Source organism: Solanum dulcamara, chromosome 12 (assembly GCF_947179165.1).
Source record: "Solanum dulcamara chromosome 12, daSolDulc1.2, whole genome shotgun sequence".
Classification (NCBI taxonomy): Eukaryota; Viridiplantae; Streptophyta; class Magnoliopsida; order Solanales; family Solanaceae; genus Solanum; species Solanum dulcamara.
The window spans coordinates 64,532,616-64,554,180 of record NC_077248.1 but is presented as its reverse complement, the minus strand read 5'-3'; the positions used below and the strand labels follow the sequence as shown (position 1 = coordinate 64,554,180).

Sequence of the window (21,565 nt, the reverse complement as noted above, 5' to 3'; positions counted from 1 at the left end):
AATTACAAAGCGAATATGTGCATATAGGTAACATTAGAGGAACGACATGAACTTGTAACCTAAGAATTAGGTTTAATTACCATTAACAAGGGTGAACTTGTCGTAGTGAGGCATAAGGGCGTAATGTTGTTACTTAGTCGTTGTTAGGCTATTGATCATGGAAAGGGAAGAGAAATTCATGGAATTAATTAGAGTTAGTCTTGAATTGGATTCATGTATACTATTAAGTCAAATGCTTGTTGATTGGTCTTCAGACATGATTGAACTTGATGAGGTGATTTTGATGTTTAAGATTGAATGGGTGTTATCACATGATGAAATTTTGAATTTCTTCTGCTGCAAGTATACTTATAATTTGTGTCTACTAGATTTATGTGTGAAAGTGGTAAGAATGAATTGGGTCTTATAGTGTGATGAGTGGCTAGGAGTCGAAGTGAGATTTCAGACGAGCAGTAAGAATATCATGGATCGGGTACCACGCCGATACGATACAATGGGTTAAGTTGGTCTTCTACAGGTTATAACTACTGGGCATAAATAAAATTCTTAAGGTGCGTGTACACTTTACTATTGTTGTGTGAGTTGTTATTGGATTTTCTGAGTTATTTGACATGTTGAGATACTAATGGTTATGTGACCTGCTATCTAATATGATATATTCTGTTGTGGTTATACTTGTTGGTTTGTGAATTATTGCTATTTGTTACATGTTTGGTAATATAGTTGCTAATCACTAAATCTGCTTGTCTCGTGAAATAAAGGTCACGGTTAGAATTTTAAGTTGATGAATGCGGGTGATTGAGATGGTATAGGATCTTCATGTTGAACTTGTGATTTCTATGTTATGTTGAGTGATTTAACCTTGATCAATCGATGATGCTTACCAGTACGTGTGTGAAAGAGATTAATCCCTTGATTTATTTCATTAACCTCAATAGTTTATATACACAAATACAAGAGTATAATTAGGCTATAATTAAGAAAACTAAATATCTCTATATTAGGAACTAAATAAACTAAATATCTCTATATTAGGAACTAAATATATACAATCTATCAGAATATATTTTCATATATTCTAACACACCCCCGCAGTCGAAGCAGAAGGTCGCCGAATGCTAAGATTGTCCCGAAAATCCTCAAATAACACCAACGGAAGGCCTTTGGTGAAGATATCTGCAATCTGATAACGAGAGGGACATGTAACACTCGAACCTGGCCACGAGCCACCTTTTTCCGTACAAAATGTATATCCATCTCAATGTGCTTAGTGCATTGATGATGAACAGGATTACTAGCCAGATAAATGGCACTAACATTATCACAGTAACCAAATTAGCCTGTGGAATAGGACAATGAAGTTCCAAAAGCAAGTTTTTGCAACCAACACGACTCAGAAACCACATTGGCAACCCCTCGGTATTCTGCCTCTACACTCAAACGGGATAAAGTAGCTTGACATTTGGCAGACCATGAGATCAAGTTATCACCCATAAAAATAAAATAAACTGTAGTCGAACGCCGTGTATCGGGGAACCCACCCCAATCAGCATCAGTATATGAGACAAGAGTGGTTGTGGAAGAGGGATAAAGGTGAAGACCATAATCCAAAGTACCTTGTAGGTAGCGCACGATGCGCTTGAGAGTGTTCATGTGCTCATTCCATGGGTCAAGCATGAATAAGCATACTTGTTGCATAGCATAAGTAATATCTAATCTCATGAATGTGAGGTATTGCAGTGCCCCTGCAAGACTCCGATAAAGAGATGGAACCTCAAACGATATGCTCGTAGTAGACCCGAGCTTCAGTTTTGGAGAAATTAGAGTAGGAGATGGCTTACATGATGACATGCCAGCTCGATCAATGATTTCAGCCGCATACTTCCTTTGAGGTAAAAATAAACTACCTATATGACGAGTGACAGCAATGCCCAAAAAATAACTCAATGGGCCCAAATCCTTCAGAGCTAAGAAGCGATATGATAGACAGGTGGAGCGCATCAGAGGAAGTAGTTAAAATAATATCTTCGACATATAATAAAAGATAAGCCATAGAAGTACCTTGACGATAAACAAAAAAGAAATGATCGGTCTTACTATGAGAAAACCCAAGGATACGGACATAATCAGCAAATCATTTATACCGAGTCTGCGAAGCTTGTTTCAGCCTATAAAGAGATTTCTCCAGCAAACACACATGATTAGGTCTATTAGTATCCCAATAGCCCAAAGGTTGATACATGTAAACAATCTCCTTGAGTTCTCCATGTAAGAAAGCATTTTTGACATCAAATTGATGAATCGGCCATGCCTTGGAGAGAGCCAAACTAAAAACCGTACGAATAGTCGCCGGTTTGACAACTAGACTAAATGTCTTACCACAATCCACACCAACCTATTGGATTTTACCATCACCTATAAGACGAGCTTTATGTCGCTCAAACGAACTATCAGATTTTTCTTCATGAGCAAAAATTCACATACACCGAATAATATTAACATTTGGAGGACTGGGCACCAATTCCCACGTCTTATTTTGAATAAGAGCATTATATTCATCATCCATAGCCAATTTCTAATGTGGGTCACGAAGAGAATACACAGGGTTACGGAGTAGAGGGAACTTCAAGACGGATGTAAAAAGGTTGAAGGACCTCTTAGGCTTATATATCCCATGCTGACTCCTAGTAATAGGACTGGTGGGTAGACTAGAGGGAGAGACGGGAATGGGTGGGGGAGGAGAGCTAGGTGGGAGAGCGAAAAAAGACATTGGGGCTGACCTAACAGACAGCAAAAGAGCTATCTACCCAGGTAAGGGGGAAGAGCTGCTGGCTGGGCATGGCGGGATGGGCAGCGGTGTGGGAGAAAGGTGGTGATCCGGCGGGTTTGTGGAGGTAGTGAGATGACGAACCGCATAGGGAGATGGTCCATCGTATAAAAATTAGTATGTGTGATTTTGAGGAGTATGTAACTTGGCAAAAGGAAATTGCATCTCATCAAATATTATGTGACGGCTAATAATGAATTTTTGAGATGACAAATCAAAATATTTATACCCACGATGACGTGACAGATATCCCAAAAAAATACACGGGGTTGGCCGGGTTGAAGTTTGTTTATGAGTGTGGAGGGAATGAGAGGATAACATAAATACCCAAATACACGAAGATGGAAATAAGAGGGATCCTTCCGATAAAGAATACAAACAGAGGATTGATAGTTTACCAGTTTATGAGGAAGGATGTTGAGAAGATAAGTTGCCATTTGCAAATCATGATGCCAAAAGTAAGGAGGAAGGGAAGCATGGGCCAATAAGGTACGAACAATGTTATTAATCGTACGGATTAATCTTTCGGCTTTCCCATTTTAAAAAGATGTGTGAGGACATGACAATCGAAACGATAGACCAATTGCTCTACAGAAGTCCCAAAAGGGGCAATTAGCAAATTCCTTGCCATTATCACATTGAATATTCTTGATGTCCCGCTCAAAGTGAGTTTGAATAAATGTCTTGAAAGTTAAAAATATGAAAAAGATTTGTGATTTGTGCGATAAAGGAAACGTCCACAATAATTTAGAATAATCATCCATAAACAAGATATAATATCGATGATCTAAGGAACTCAAAATGGGTGATGTCCAAAGATCATTATATATAATATCAAATGGCATAAAAGTGCTAGAATTTGAAGAATAAAATGGCACTTAACATGTTTTTCAAAAGGACAAAAATGACAAATACGAACATCTCTACTTGGATTACAATCAATCAATTTATTTTTTCTAAGGGAATTCAACACAGGTGCTTCCGGGTGACCCAAATGAACATGCCAAAAAGATGGTGCCAAAGCAGCAAAAGTATATGGTGAAGTGACTAGATTGGTGATCAGATAAAGCTCTCCCCCACTGTTACACCTCATTACCAGCCTCTTTGTCTGAAAATCCTTCACAGAAAACCTAAAGGGATCAAAAGTAACAGAGACAGAGTTATCAGTGGTAAATTGCAGACGAACACCAAATTTTTAACTAGGTGAGGGGCATAAAGGACATTGTTTAAGTTCTAGAGAGGACACGGGGAAGACAAAGTCGTTTGACCATAGACATGAATTGGAATTGATTGACCATTACCAATAATTATACCACATTTATTGCTCTTATTAAAATAAGACGTGAGGTTACCTTCCGTGGATGTCATGTAAGAAGTGGCACCGATGTCCATGTACCAATTTGCATCTAGAGGAGTGATCCCAAGAGTATGTATGGCAGCTTCAATGTCTGTAGAAGTAGGGACTTCCGTGTAGGCCTGCTGAGGTTGGGGGCCAAGAACACCCGCTCGTGGTGGCTGTTGTTGTCCATAATTAGGTCAGATCCAAGAAGTTGAGGGATATGGACACGGTGGTATAGCCCAAGAACCCCATGATACCATCCACGGCCACTGTTGTTCGCCAGTCCATGGAGAATAAGGCAAAGAGTTCTGCCCCCCTGACTACTACCCAGTGCCACAGCTGTTTCCACCTCCTAGCTGACCACCACGGCCTGTATTACCACCACTACTAGCAGCTCCTTTGCCGCCTCCATGACCACCATTGTTGCTGCGATATTTTCCCCCATTATTGCTTTGGTTATGGTTCTTCTTTCCACCATTAGAATTGTGGTTGGAAGAAGAATTATCAGGAACATCAGAAGGACCCTCGGATGAGCGAGCAGCTAAGGCAGCGAAGGAGCTTTGGGCCGCTTTCTTAGCACGGCCAGCCTCTTCAAGAGTGAGCATCGAACGGGCTTGATAAAATTGAGACAACCAGTCACGTTGGCAAATAAGAGTGGCCACACCTTGGTAGGGCTCGGTAAGGCCAGAGACTAATTGAAGAACTAGTCGATCGTTAGCGATCGGGGAGCCGACATTCTTGAGTTGATCCTCCAGAGATTTGAGATGTTGACAATAAGCAGAGACATTCGGAAAATCTTCTATGTCGACATGAGTGAAGTCGTACTTAAGGGTGACAGCACGAGAGTGTTTGTTATCCTGGAATATGTCACGCAAGCGATTCCAAGCCTCCATCGCTGTGGTGTCGGGTTAAAGAATTATATGCAAAAGATCATGAGAGATAATAGTGTAGAGCCATTAGAGAACGGTGGCATCCAGGGTGGACCACAGTTCTTTGTCCTCCTCTTGTTGAGATCGTTTCTCCGTGCCCGCTACTGGAGGAATAATATGATCAATCACCCGATGAGATCTTGCATCAATCTTAAAGAGTTTCTCCCATGTGAAATATTGTGCGTTCTCTATTTCAAGAGTAATGGAAATATGGTTCTTGATGTTGGATACAACAAGAGCAGGATGAAAAGAAGATTTGGAGTTAGACATGGTGATTGAGAAGAGAGAAAGAGGGAGAGGAGGGGACGGCGGTAGCAGAAATTCGAGAAGAAGAAGAAGAAGGTCGGATAGTGCCCTAGAAATCTGATACCATGAAAGAGATTAATCCCTTGATTTATTTCATTAACCTCAATAGTTTATATACACAAATAAAAGAATATAATTAGGCTATAATTAAGGAATTAAATATCTTTATATTAGGAATTAAATAAATTAAATATCTCTATATTAGGAACTAAATAAACTAAATATCTCTATATTAGGAACTAAATATATACAATCTGTTTAGAATATATTTTCATATATTCTAACAGTGTGGTGTACTGATACTACTCGCAAATTGACTAGATGTCTCTTATGTGAATAGGAGAGTAATCATCCTCAACTTTTGTGTATCTCCATCCGACGAAAATTGTGTCTTTTCTTGTCTTATTCTAACAAGAGGTTCTTGTACGAGCCTAGACTAGGTCTTGGGAGTTGGTTGCTTTGTTTTGAGTACTTAATAACGTTATGGGTTTCATAAATTTTTACATTAAAATGTATTTGTAATTTTTTTAAAAGATCCACAATTGATTTTTCGCATATTTTTTATTGGGTGGTAAGAATTGGCCTATCTAATTAAGAATATAGTAGGTATCCACACGAATGTATATGTTACGTTGATATATAGAGAGAAAGGAGGGGATTACGAGGTGAGAATTGAACTCTCACCAATAAGATGAAAATTTAGATAGCCAACCAATTAAGATACTAAGATTACTCGATCTAACAACCGACATCGAAACCTAATCCTTCCTGTTATACTACGTTTTAATTATTATTTTTTAATAGTTTATTTAAGTACTTAATAATCCTTTTTTTTCTTTCTTAATGAGAGATTAAGAATGTGTTTGGTATGAAGAAAATATTTTTCTAAAAAATAAAAAATTTCATTTATAGAACTTGTTGTTCCTACTTTAATTAAAGATATCATTTTTTTTATTTTTTAAAAAACTTATTTTTATTAAAAAAAATATCTTAAACAAAATTTAACATAAAAAGATTAAAAACCTCGGCACCAAGCGCACCCTAAAAAGTAGGACATTTGTTGAAAATGAGATCACCCCCCCCACCCCTCCACAATATAAAATTTCTCATCTTTTGACTTTAAGCAACAGTACTATACAAGTCTTCCTCCTTTTTAAAAGAATCTAACTTACTCATTTGAAGAAAAAAATATTTTATTTTTGATAATTATAGGTACGAATTTAACTGAATTCATAACTTTCCATGTACGACATAATTTATTTATGTATAAAACTTTACTAAATTTATGATAAATAGTAAACATGACCTCATAACTTCAACTATATAATGATGAGTTCAATAATAAGAATGTTAAAAATTTAAAAGATGGTCCGTACCCCTAAATATAATTAACAATGGTCCAACCGATTACATATGGACTTATTACAAATGAATTTGATTTGATGGAAAGATCCATATACCAATGATTATCTTACTTTTTGGATAAAAAAAATAAGTCGTGAATTCAAAATTTTTAATTCAAAAAGATTTAAAAAATAAAAATATAACATCTAAATAATTTAAATTCGAAACTTTAATGTGAATTTTGAATTTTCTAAATCACTAAGTCAATATTTAATCTTGTGTTAGAGGAATTCAAAAATCTATATATACATAATAATTTTAAAAAAAAATACCTTATATATATACAATGTAATGGTCAAATGAACTTAAAGTGGTGGTTAGTAATAATTGGTGTGGTCACCATGAATTCCTAGGAACCTTCCATGGTATGTTTCTTAGGGGGCGGATCTAGGGCCCTACGTATGAAAGTATTCACCTGAATCCTCTCAATAAAGTTTTGTGTTTTCTCCTGTAAACATGATGCATGAAAATAATACTAATGTGTAATTGTGATAAGATGTTGATGCAGAAAATGAACGTACCAAACGACCTGGTCAACTTCAAAAGTCATCAAGAGCAGGCCCACCTATCTAATTACCTTCAAAATGTGTAGAAGATTGATGTCAAGTCAGACCCAGTAACTAACATGAATTATGATATAATAATAAAATTGATTCGTCTTTAATTAAAGATCTCGAATTCGAATCTTAAGTATAAAAAAAATTCTGTTGGGAGCATCAGTTTCAAATGGGTCTTGCAATGCATTATTCGAATTTAGTCGAGATTCCACGAGGCTCCTGACATCGGGCAAAAAAAAAATAATTAAAAAGTTTGACCTAGGGGCGGATGTATCAATATAGGTACGGGTATAATTGAATTCATAATTTTTTATGTGGAGCATAAATTTATGCATAAATTTCTTTTATTAAAATTGCGATAAATTTATATATAGTAGAAATGGACTCATAACTTTAAATATATAATAGGTTCAATGTTAAATCATGGATCCGTTACAGACTCGACGCCGCGTGCACACTTACATATATATATATATATATATATATATATGTGTGTGTGAGAGAGAGAGAGAGCGCTAGACTTTGCCAATAGAAAGATTTGCATGAAATATCATGATGGAGAATATGAATATCGAATTCCGGGGGCAGGTTAACTTGATTCAGAAATAAGGTAGAAAATGAAAAATGTGAAAATAAGAGCTTGTGTTCATAAATTTTAATTAACTAATTTCGCTATACGTGCGTTGCACGTGTATTTCGAATTATAATATACAGTTTTATAAAATAATATCAGATTTATTAAAATAAATATTTTAATAAAAAGTATAAATAAAAAAATATAATATTTTTTTATGAGTGATTAATGTGTTGTTGAGCATGATGTATATTTCTCTTGATTAAAGTGTCGTCACGTGAAACAATATAGTGAAAGTTTTGCATTTGTAACCGTCTTTTGCATGAAGAATCTTAATGGAAAATTCACTTGTTTTTAGGTTATGTTTGTTGTGTTTCAAGGAAGGGATTCCATCCTCAATCAAGTCAAAGCTAAATTTGGAAAGATAGTAAATCAAGTCAAGCAAAATCAAGAAAAGTCTAAGCCCACAAGCCAACAATATTGAGCATTAACAATCAGATATCCTATTAAAATTATTTCTCAAAAGAAAAACCTCACCTACTGTCAATCCTGCCTCAATCAAGATCAATCCAAAACAATCTTGATTGGTCACATTCCTTGTGTTAACTTAGAGCACCCAATAAGAGATCAAGGAAGGATCTTCTCTTCAGTATGAGAAGGCCTATACAAAAAAGATGAATACGAAGATACAGATGTATATTTGCAAGAAATGTGAAGGTTCTTCAGAACTCGTCACATTGACAATTAATTCCCGATTCGATGGATAATCAGAGAATAATTCTAGCATCAATATTATTACTTTGTTTTTCTTCCTTCTCCCTGCAGCAAACCTTTTGATATCAAAGTCACCACACGCGACATCTGGGCCAGCACATATGTCCCTGATCACGATCATTTCTTTGTTGTCGTATGTTGTTAATGTTCATGAATAAACTTCCAACTATTTACTGAGGCACATGATATTCCTTCGTGGTCACTACAATAATTTTCTCTCTTCGTGAAACATTAGTTTGAGAGTGGTCTTTATAACTGCTCCAAGAGTTAATAAGAATTCCTTCTCTTTTTGAAGCATTAGTGTCTATCTCTATTTAATTGCCTCTGTGATAGAATGTACAAATAACTTGAATTTATTTCTCAGACAGTCACTCAACTAATAGTTTTTATCTCAGAAAGAGAGTGGGTGAAATTTTTGCTACAAAACAAAGTTGAGTGACTTCTTTGATATAATTACCATTAGTTCAGTGACCTTTGTGTTTCAAAATAAAGTTGAGGTTAGTTGAATGATAGAGAAATTAACTTCAACTATTGTTATCCGTTCACGTTGTGGAATCACATGTTAATATTTCCTTGAATATTTGTCGAATCTTGAGTTAATATCATCCAATGTGTAAAATCGTTCTTTTTTATTATCTAAAAAATAAGTAACTGACATTAACATTACTGTGGCTTCTGATTCCATATAGGTCCTCGACCTTTAAAAGTTGATGTATACTTGTTTGTTCTACTTGTGGAGTTGTTTGCCAATGTCAATGAAGAAATTCCTCTTTCACACTACTGCCCGGGATTGTGTCTGCAAATAAGTAGAGACTCCTTGTACACTAACCAAACTCAGACCAAATTGAAACAAAGAAGGGGGGTAAAGGGAATATCACATCTTCTTACCCTATTCCATATTCTTGTTCTCCAATTGCATGGCAATCACTCTTAACAGTGCAAACCTAAAGAACATAAATTTAGAATAGCAATAGAAAGCATGGTAACAAATCCAGCGATCAAAAGTGTAGGTGAAATTGAAAAGATTGTTGGATTTGAAGAATTCTATCACCATACTTGGAAACCGTCTGTAACTCATGTCATAACCACCACCCTAAAACAAATCTTTAAACAGAGAAGTAAATAAGTTTATTCAGTAGAAAAAAGGTTTGGAATAGGTGCAACGGTAGTGAAAGAGTAAGTTTTGGAGTAGTTGCGACGGTAGGGAAGTATTTGAAGCGTCGTTGTGGGGATAACTGGAAGTGTTAGGTTTGCTAATCTATAGGGTTTTTTTGTAAAATGATAATTAGTACTTAATGAAGGGTATTTTAGTAATTCAACATTTAAGTTGTGGAGTTCATATTTTTAAGGTAGTGTAGATATAGATACTCAAGTAATAAAAATAAATCATTTTTCATATAAGTAAAATAAAATATATGAAATAGAAAATTCAATCAAAAAAAAATTAGATCTGACATGATTGCAAATAAAATTAGATCTGATATGATTGCAAATAAACTTCGATCATTTTTCTTTGTTTGAAGGGAGAAAAAAAAGGAGGTAAATAGTTATCGACCACTAGGATCGGATGCAATACAGAGACACTAGGTTCAGTTAAACCCAATACTTTCGATGTGAAGTATACATTTATGTGTAAAATTTACAAAAAAAAAATTGCAATAAAAAGCACGCATGAACCCATAATTTTTAAATTATAACTTATTCAATGTCAAGAACCTTAAAGATTAAACCTATAAAGTTTAAATCCAAAATCTTCATGTCTATCACTACCAACCAGGAGAAATGTTTTTCTCGCTTTTTAATTTTTTTTTATATAATTTAATGATTTTTCTACGAGAGATCTTTATTTTTACGTATAAAAAATTTGAAAAAAAAATCTATTTTCTTCTATTTTAAATTATAAAACGGCAAAAAAAAAAACTCATTTCCCCTTTAAATTAATAATAATAAAACTAGTGATTTCGTAGAAGTGACATTCAGGGGCGGACCCACATGGAGCCGAGGGGGTTCTCACTTGAAAAATTATGTTGTATATATAGGATTAAATTTTATGTTTGCTTATATATACTAATTATTGAACCCCCTCAACACAACACCGGTACATAGTGCAGTGGATAAGGGCATAAAAATCCACCCATAATTCCTGAGATTGAATCTCAAAAACTGTCAACTTTTTCAAATAGCTTTATATTGTCAATTTGGTTTCATTAAATTATTAAATTATATATAGTAATATTTCAATCAAAAAATTAACATATTCAATAAAAAATTTAATAAAAATATTTAATTTAGTTAAAAATTATTGAATTTAAGCTCGCTCATATATGATCCGACCCGTTTATATCTAAATTGACCCTCTAATTTGTCAACACCATTAGCATGATTTTTTTTCTGAACCCCTGAAAGAAAATTCTGAATTCGCCATAGGTGACAGTTGTTGAAAAAACTTCATAACTTTGCGGCAAGCAAAAGAAAAAGGGGTGATATCTATTGGATGAAATATAGTGAAACCTAATTTGATTATAGGAACCTAAAAGAAGATTAAAAGTCATAGCCAAATATAGTGAAACCTAATTTTATAACATGCATGGTCTCCCAAGCCAAAAGAATTAGGGTCAGGGTGTTCGCGTTTGATTCACAAATGGTCCGCACGCTGGTTCATACAATGCATCACCTGCTTTTGTATTTATAAGTTAAAATCGATTGGGTTAATAATGTTATTTAGACGAAAATGAGTTAGATTAACAAATGGATCATAACTTAACTCTTTCAATACTTCGTTTTAGTTTCTTTATTATTTTTATAATTTATTTAAGTGCAAAGAAATTAAGGTGAAGATATCTATATTAGTTAATAATGGCTTAGTGATAAGCGCATACAGAAATACATGTATCTTATATTTATTAATTTGGTATAAATATCGCATAGTTATAGTAAAAGTTGAAGTTAGATTTTTATTGTATATATTGTGTTAAAAAGAATACAAGTGTAAAATTTAACACAAAAAGGAATGACATGTCCTGCATTTATGGCTGCCAATTTACAATTTTCATATTTTAACTTGATTTCCTCTGAATTAATTCTATATAAGAATTAACATACAACAATTTCTCAGAATATAATATATATAGAGTTACTTATGCTTTACAAGAAAAATCTCTCCTCTATATATGCTTATCTACTTTGTTCCTAAACTAGAGATACATGTATATATATATAAATATGTACATGTTTTTCACACTCCTTGAGCCTGAGCTTGACCTGCTCGTGCCTTCTCGAGCCTCGCTCGTCGAGCAGCTTCCTGGATGTGACGATCGCGGTCTTTAAGCATTTGATCCAATTTACTTGATGCAACTAGTAGTGAACCAGAATAATGGATTTTGTTTCCCTTGTCACCATGGTCATGCTACATAAAGAAACAAGAGCTAGATAAGAAATCGAATAGTACGAGTTGTCACTAACGACAATGGAATGTAGCAAATTAAAACGACTACTAAGTATCAAGGGCGTAGCCAAGTAGGGCTGAAGGGGGTTCATCTGAACCCTCGATGAACCCCCTTGTGCAAGAAACAAACATTGTTTACATACGGTTAAAATTATTTTTTTATGTATATATAGTACATGTTGAACCCCCTTTAGCTTATTCATGTGTTTACTTTTTAACCTCCTTGGTAAAAATTCTAGCTCCGTCACTGCTGAGTATTGCAATGAGATGAAATTGAATAGTGTGTAATTGATACAACGAATCAATACAACTGACCCAACTAGGCGTGATTAGTTGATTGGTTTATTACAACTGACCCCAACTAGGCATGATTAGTTGATTGGTTTGTTGTAATAGAACATCGTGCCAAAAGATATAGTTAATAGAAAGGGCACAACTTTATTTCTAAAAAAGCCCATCAAATAAGCATCATGTTCGACCATGACTCTGACCTGGGTTATCCCCTCACCGGGCCTTGCCATAGGTAGACAACATGTTTTTCCTAGGAATTGAAGCAAAGAGCTAAGCTATGATACCGCTTGTTGGAATCTAAATCTTTCCATCATGCCAAAAGGTATAGTTGATAGCAAGGCCATAACTTTATTTATAACCAAGCCCAACAAGAAAGGACTGTGTTTGATCATGACTCAAACCCGGACTACACCTGCACCTAGGTCTTGCCATAGGCAGGTTGTTGGCATTTACCCAACATCATTGAGCTAAAGAAGTTCGATTATACTTGAGAGTCCGAACTTACCTCGGCTCTAGCCAAGCATTCAAACTCTTAGATTTACGTGTTTATGAGAACTTACCAGATATGCCTCCTTCGTATGAATCTTTCCACTTTCAAATTGATGAGAACCAGCATAGTTCTGTGTGAGATACTTCTGATCCTGCTTCCTCGAATGTTCTTCTAGCAGCCGTGCTTTCCTTTCTCCTTGATGACCTGATTCAAGCTGAACACATCTATCTCGATTGCCTCCAGACACAACGGACCTGGATGCTACTAAGTCTGACAAGTCAGCTCTATTGGGATCAATGGAAATATCATCATATTTCTTCCCGAATACCCCTAGAGCTAGAGGGACTGAATGAGAAAATGTCTCTGAAAGATCGTCGAGGTGACCTTTGGCTGAAAATCTATCTGAAAGATTCTCCATGTGATCTTTCGCAGTTTCATTCACTGCTTGTGATGCTTTAGGTCGATCATTTGGAAAACGAGCAGCAGCTTCCTTCGAGGGATTGAACCGGTCACTTTGGCTCTTAGGATTGGAACTGCTCTGTCTCCTCTGTTATAATGCGCAAATCATAAGACCAAATAAATCGAAAACATACAGGAAAAAAAGTATATAGCTCCTACAAATTTATTGTTAAGATCTTCTTTTACTCATTTGAGGTTTCAGGTAAATTGAAACCTGCTCAAGGGTCAGTATCAAGGCGGAGCGGAGCTAGTGGGCAAAAGGCGGTTCATCCGGACCCACTTCACTGGAAGATTTCACCACGTACATAAGGTCAAAATCATCTTTTATGTATATACAGGGCCGGCTCCATGTTATAAGAAATAAGGCATTTGGGGGCCTCAAATTTTTATCAAAAATATATTATAATGTGTAACTTTTTAATTAAAAATTTAATTATTTATGATAAAAAGTACATTTTTAAAAAAAATATATATATATTATTTTATTCTCTTTAACCTCATTCAAATAGAAGAAATCAAGAAAATATTGTTTTGTCTTCTTACCTACTCTCCACTAATATTTACATTATTTTATTCTTTTTAACTCATTGTGTATTATCCTTATTAAATTTTTTGATAAGTTAGAATAATACTATGTCAAAAATATGAATCGATAGTCGAAAAGTGTTGTACAGAGTGAATTACAAATTCTTTTCTTATATCTTCTTAAATTTTCAAGGATTACGACAAGCATATTAAAGTGGAGACCAAGTTATCAACTTCTTGAATCAATTCTATTGTTCTAAGATCTTATCTTTATTTAAAGTTTATCAACTTATTACTTATAGAATTATGTTAACAATTCATTTAATGATTGTCTTAATAAAAAAAATGTTTTTCAACGTTGAATTAATAATCTTACCTAAAAGTAATAATTGAATTTTTTTTCCCAAAGAAATCATTTATTAAAAAAATATGAAGTAATAATCTACATCTAAAAAGTGTAAGAAAAATATATTTTAAATAAATACATATAAAATTTATTTAAATTTTAGGCCTCTAATAGAAATTTCGCTTTAGGCCTCCATTTATGTAGAGCCGCTCCTGTGTATATATAGTAGATTTTGAATTCCCTTGGAGAAAATCCCTACTCCGTCATTGGTCAGTGTAATATCTCAATTTCTTTGTATTATACTATACTAGTGCTCCACCAGGAAGGGGGGAAAAAACAGATCGTATGCTCTTTGCAAACAACCACAAGTTAGAAAAATTCCAACCTTTTGCTGAAATACAACTAATTTATCAATTAACAGTTCTATTTTTAATGCATTACAACATCCAAAACGAAAATTGAAGAATCATGAAGTTTCTTGGCTTCTGGCATTACAAAAAGAAAAGCTTAAATTAATTTGAAGATTAAAAGATTAACACCCATAAAAGTACCTGCATTGAGCTAGCCAACTTGGCATTAGCATCACGTACTGGAGCTGCTTGACGTTCTTTTGATCCATTTGCAGTCCCTCGCCTGCAGTAATTATCCATGGATATTTCCAGTCAGAAATATATAATGTTATGTCAACAAATGTTTGATAATCAAGACATGATGGAACCGTATAGACAAAATAGAGTCGTTCAATGCAAATCAGCTGGGAAACACCACTATGTAATATAGGCAATTGACACTTCTGTTTCCTTATGTACAATCCACTTAACCATATTCCAACACAAGGTTTAAGTTTCTGTGCAAATTGAAGTATTTTTATTAAGAAAATGAGAAACATTCAGTTTTACGTTTCCATACAAAAAAATGGATTTGTTAAAAGCATGTACCTTCTAGCTTCCTCTTCCCGCAGTTTTGCATCAATTTCCTTGCTGGGAGGGTATGTTGGCAAACTCAAAGGATCACAAGCGAATGGCTTTGTAGTGAAGAACTATGAGACAGGGCACACCTTAGTGTTAATGAGGGAAACAATTGTTGCTACTTTATAATGCGATAAATGATGGAAACACATTCAAAGAACATTAAAAATCTGGCTATTTGGAACTACATGACTACTTGTCAGAAACTTCAGTGTTCAAGTCAGGAAAGCTGATAAATTCATTTTAAAAAATGTCTTACGTAAATATGAAAGTAATGAAGGTCCTTCAATGTAAGGTAGTTTTCTAAAGACCACTTGATTTTCTTCAATTACAGATCACACTACTCGCTCTACTACTACTGCAACAACAACATACCCAGTGTAATCCCACAAGTGTGGTCTGGGAGGGTAGAGTGTACGCAGACCTTACCCCTACCTCGTAGAGATAAAAAAGTTGTTTCCGATAAACCCGTGGAGTAAAATAAAGCATATCCAAACAGTTTGAAAAAGGGAACACAAAAATAAGAGCAATAACAACGACGAAATAATGTGAAATGAAGAGAAGTACACAACATATAGAGGAATGAACAATATGACAAAAAAAATAATCATTACTCGCTCAGACTAGCCAATATAAAGCAATAAATACTTCAATGCCTTCTCCTTCTGAATGGACAGCTATGCATCATATCTTAAAAGTACAAGTGAAAAGGAAATCAAGGGTACACAAGATGCAACTTTCAATAGCATATTTTTTAACTCAAAAAAAAAAGAAAGTAATCAGTCTCATTTGGAGGAAAAAAAAAAAGGAAACAGCAACAATATTAGTCAATCTCATCCTCCTAATGAGTGAAATTGCTTCATATTTACTTCTGGAATAAAGATTCCCCTTTCCCTGTTCTCACCCTAGCACTTATGTGGTTACTTAGGGAAAACATTTGAAAATGCGGAACAAGACTTTGTATTAGGTGTTTCTAGTAGTGATCATACATATTTTATGTTATCTACTTTTTGGAATAGTTCTTGTGTATGGAATTTCCCCCCACAGCATCAACAACATATTACTATATCAAAGAAAAAGTTCTTTTAGGTCTCAATACACTTCCTTTAAATCTTGTTGTTCCCAATCAACACTTTTCGCCTCAAAAATCACGGTCAATTAAAACTCCCTTTATCCCGAAAAGCATGACCTACTTTGACTTAGAGTGGATATTAAGACTAAAATTTGAAAATTGTTATACTATATTACATTAGACAAGTATTTAACATAATAGTTTGAAAAGTGATAAAATTGGAGTATACTACTTACCATTTCAAAAACAAAACAAACAAGTGATAAAATTAGAGTATTTAGTCGAAAAGACGTTATATCAAGTTTAAAATAGTAGCAATGGTTTATAGAAGTTCAAATTGTTGGAAGAAAATTTAAATGGACAACAACAACAACAACAACAAACCCAGTATAATCCCACCATGTGGGGTCTGGGGAGGGTAGAGTGTACGCAGACCTAACCTCCCACCAACAGCTACTAGGCTTCATTAACAACATAAAACATGTAACTAAATAAGTTACAAAAAGTACAAATATTTTAAGCATTGAAAAGCAAGAAGTTGCTGATCTTGTATGACGAGGCATCGAAGCACCAACTTTTGGATGAAAGAAAGCTGGAACAGGGTGAACCCAAGGGTGTGGCCTAGTGGTCAATGAAGTGGATTAGGAACCATGAGGTCTCAGGTCCAAATCCCACCGAAGGCATAAACACTAGGTGATTTCTTCCCATTTATCCAAGCCACCAGTACTTGTGTTGGTGGGAGGTAACAGGCACCCCCTGGAATTAGCTAAGGCACACACAAGCTGGCCTGGACACCACTGTTATCTTTAAAAAAAAGGCAGGGATGGGGTTGGAGGAGTTAGAGAAGTACCTCACTCTCAAGAGCCCCAACTGCTGTTCCTCTAAGTGCAGGATCTATAGAAAGTAATGTCTCCAGTAACCCCACGGCAGATGGAGGAAGCTCCTTAAATCTTTCGCCAATACACCGTTTGTAAGGCTGTATAGGTTTAAATACTGCTGAATAAGATAGTTTTGTTTTCTTCCAATAATCCTCAGTTGGCGAACCACAAAGCTTAAAGATCTTATGTAGTTGCTCCACCTACAAGGATGAAAATTTAACTCATGCGTGTTAATCTTAAATAATATCATAACTAAGGAGGAAAAAAGGATATATTATTCTGCATAACGTGACATTAGGATTGAAGTGTAATTGATCAATAGGTTGATTGGCAGTAGAGAGTCCTCCCATCATACTTGCCTCCTCGTTTTTAATTTTCTCAACGCTTGTCTATTGGATGAATTGGAGTATCATTCCAATATTGACGCATAAAACAGAAATGCACAGCAGTGTTGCATAAATTGAGGCGGAGTTAACTGATTGATTAATTGATCATTGAGTCCTTTGTCATACTTGACTCCACCATGCTCTCCTTTTATATTTTTCCAGAGACAATTCATTTTATAAATTGCAGTTGACATCCCAAAATATAGGCATAAAACAGAAGCGCAGCAATGAGGTATTTACCATGCTCAAGTCAAAAAAAGTGTTAGAACTATATACCTCTGTCCTACCGGGCATTATGGGCCTGGCAACATATAATTCTCCGAGAATGCAGCCACTACTCCACAAGTCTACTGCAGTTCCATAATGACTTGCTCCAAGTAAGAGCTCCGGTGGTCGATACCAAAGAGTCACAACACGACTTGTTAATGGAACAATTTGCTGGTTATCGAAAAAATTTGCCAACCCAAAATCTGCAATCTTTAAAGTGCCATTATTGTCAATGAGAAGATTAGAACCCTTGATGTCCCGATGCAGAACACCCCGATTGTGGCAATGATCAAGTCCACTTAAAAGCTGCCGCATGTAACATTTAACCTATAAGAAAACAAAATAAGATTAGAAATTAGTTACTAAAATTGAATGATGGAGTATGAGAGAAGCAGTTATAATATTAAAAATAAAGACTAACGCCCAACAAACAATCCGTGGAAAAGCACCTGCGGCTCTGTAAATTTAATACCGGGAAGAGCTCCCAGTCCAGTGAGATCATGTTCCATGTACTCAAGGACAAGGTACAGACTACAAGATGTTCTTGATACAATCAAGCCTTCCAATTTGATGATATTTGGATGATCAAGCCTCCGCAGAATAACAATCTCCCTTGCCATAAATTTGATACTTTCAGGATCCATCTTTTCGAACCTCACTCTTTTAAGAGCAACAACTTTATCATTAACCAGGTCACGAGCCTTGTATACACTACTATAAGTCCCTTGGCCTATCTGCAAGAATAAAACGCTATTACACAACCAAAAAGCTATTAATTGACAACACTAGCACACATTGGGAAGGAAACTAGACCGTTAAGGATAAAAGATTAACGGCCACAGGTATTGCAAGTGCAATACATGGAATGACTTTCGAATTAGCTGAATCAAAATCTCATAATGAACATGGTTTTTCTACAATTTTCGCGATGATTATCCAACAACTTTCACTATAATTTAGTAATAGGAACCTATGAACTACAGAATTAGTATGTTCCAATCTGCAACTTAGCTGTCATTAGTTAAATTAATAACAGGCACCCGACCACTCTCCGTCAATGGGTATATGGAACAAGGGGACAAAAGCACAAGGTTCAAAATTGGGAAAAATGAATAAGGACTGAGATCTAGAGTCAATTTGACTAGGTCAGAGCAAATACAAAAGAAACAGACTTAAACTTCTTTCAGGAAAAAAAACATGAACAGTGAAGGGAATAGAACTCGGCCAGAAAGTGGAATAAACTTTCATAACTTAAAACACCAAACAGTGCACAGGCTTTTCATCATTTTCGCTCATCGAAACTGTCTATCTCCCTATTCACTGAATTCTGCATACGATCAGACTATTGATATTCGACTCAGTGCACAGCCTACCAGAAGTAGCAACAAAGTCTGGAAGTAACACATTCTTCCACGGTGCTAAGGTCTAAAATATGGAAGAAACAAGCATTTCCACAACTTTACCACCGAGCCAATTTTGTTCCACTTAATCCCTATTCCATGACCACATATATTTCTAGCTAAGGAATGGGAAATCTTTCTCCTGTTACATGAATCCAATTTTCATTTCAAGGTACTGATAATAATCCAGCAGGTACTAAAACCATTAAAAGAAACCCCCAATAATTTATTGGGCACTGTACGACGTATTTGAAATACAAGAAAGAAATACCATTCAGCTAATATTTCCCAACTGATGAGAGAGTGTCCAGGTTTGGTCATCCTCTTTCCCCTAAATGTTATTGTTGTGTTGACACTTGACTCTAATGCGAACTCAAGCTTAGAATTTGTTGAGCAACTCTTTTGCTCTGGTGTTTTCAATTCTGTTAAGTCTAACAGCGCGTAGAACCTAAGGGGTGGTCACAACTCTTTCCTGATTGTTGGATAAAACTGGTCAGCAGCAGCTAAGGTAAAAAAGGAAGATTTTTTTCATCTAATAAAGGAGTATCTGTATTTTGAAAAGTGGTGTCGGGCATTATGAAGTTCCAATGGAATTCATATTCATCAGAATTTTATTGTAAGGGGATATTTAACAATATTTTCACTTGGGTAGAGCATATATATACAAAATAGAACTATTCAAGGAAAAATAATTCGACGGAATTAAGCAGTGTTACTCATGAGAAAACTATTAACTTCTTTCATGAGCTCAAATACTATTAGAATATACCGTAAATGTGGTTAGTTGTTCAATGTTATCGATAAAATGAATTGTTGTAGAACGAGACAACAAAAATTATACCTTGTCTAATTTCTCAAAAGTATCAGCCTTGCGTGGAATCCAACCACTAATAGCTTCACCAGCTACTGCAGCAAGAGAAGAAGGCCATCCTGCAGCAATCAACTCCCCTTCCATTGCTTTTGGGACAACTTCAAGCTTTCCCTTAACTTTCTCACAGTGATCGTCCCCGACCCTTTTTGATCCATTAGACTTCCTGTCCAATGAACCAACCCTTATATCACCATTCTCTGATTTCTCTATCACCCTAAAACTCTTTTCTCTGTTTGAACTCACAGCTGATGCCCCTTTATCCAACTCTCTCTTCTTTTGGCCATCCCGACGATCTTTGACCGTTCGAGAAAGTTTACCACAAACACAACCCATAATCAACAAACAATCAAACCAATCAAAAACCTTCCTCACGCTACTGCCCCACAATACCAGGCTTAGCAAAAACCCATCTTTCCAAGAGAAAGATCGAACAAATGCTTAAACAATCTTTTCATTCAGGCAAATCATCAAACAGAATTCAGTGGAACAACAACCATTAAGAATTCCAATCCAAAGCTCTCAAGTATTAGAGCTTTAAAAAGAACTATATGAAATACCCATAACTGGAATCATATAAACTGCATAGAGGAACTAGCTAGAACCCCAAAAAGACCACAACTTTTTTCACACAATTCAATTGCAAGTGAAATCAAGATTCCAGAATACCCAAAACTGGAATCATATAAAGTTGCATAGAGAAACTAGCTAGAACCCCAAAAAGACTCCAACTTTTTCACACAATTCAACAATACCCTTTTCAAACCTCAATAATGATAAACCCCATTTTTTTCAAAGACTTGTTCTTCACAACAACCACCCTTCAAAACCCCTTTAAATAGAATTATATGAAATATCCAAAAGTTGAATCATATAAACTGCATAGAGTAACTAGCTAAAACCCCAAAAAGACTCCAACTTTTTCACACAATTCAATCACTAGTGAAATCAAGATTCCAGCATACCCTTTTTCAGACCTCAATAATAATAAAACCCCCAAAAAATTGAAGTCTTGATCTTCACAATTCTTTCACTAGCTTCACCCTTGAAGCCTGCAACCTGAAACCCCACTTTCTTCAGAACAAAACAAAAAAGATAAAAAATGGATAAAGTGAGAGAAACTGAAGCCGCCAAAAGAAGAAAAAAAAACAATCAGTCAGCCATGATATGCTGAAGGCTCTCTCTCTCTCTCTCTAAAAGATTATAATAATTATGATAAAAAGTCATAAAGGATAGTTTGACAGTTTGGGACCGCTGTTTTGTTTCCACACTTTTTTTTTTTACTGAAACAGTCGCACTTTTCTGTGTAGTTTGAAACCGAACAACCCTTGAATATATGATCAATAACGGTGGCGATGGAGTGACAAGGACTTCTCTATTTTTAATTATAGATTTTGTATTTGAGTCTTTCAGTCATAGGAAAGTGTTTTATCTTTAATATAGAATTTTTTAATGCAAAT

General features: G+C 35.2%; 1 protein-coding gene across 1 annotated transcript; it reads right to left on the bottom strand.

Moving 5' to 3' along the window:
* Window positions 1-11,706: 11,706 nt before the first annotated feature.
* On the bottom strand, window positions 11,707-21,334 carry LOC129876016 (probable serine/threonine-protein kinase At1g54610). The gene is made up of 8 exons (XM_055951297.1): window positions 20,079-21,334; window positions 18,287-18,571; window positions 17,847-18,164; window positions 17,157-17,384; window positions 15,205-15,305; window positions 14,818-14,899; window positions 13,007-13,483; window positions 11,707-12,116 (listed from the first exon to the last, which is right to left on the bottom strand). The coding sequence occupies exons 1-8, from the start codon at window positions 20,439-20,441 to the stop codon at window positions 11,946-11,948; spliced, it is 2,025 nt and encodes a 674-aa protein (XP_055807272.1). The 5' UTR covers window positions 20,442-21,334; the 3' UTR covers window positions 11,707-11,945.
* Between the last annotated feature and the right edge of the window lie 231 nt (window positions 21,335-21,565).

Coding starts and splice junctions, on each gene's coding strand:
- LOC129876016 (XM_055951297.1), bottom strand. CDS start 20,441: ATGGGTTGTGTTTGTGGTAAACTTTCTCGAACGGTCAAAGATCGTCGG. Junction 18,572..20,078: donor CTTTTGAGAAATTAGACAAG/GTATAATTTTTG, acceptor TTATTCTTGCAG/ATAGGCCAAGGGACTTATAG. Junction 15,306..17,156: donor TTGGGGCTCTTGAGAGTGAG/GTACTTCTCTAA, acceptor CCTGTCTCATAG/TTCTTCACTACAAAGCCATT.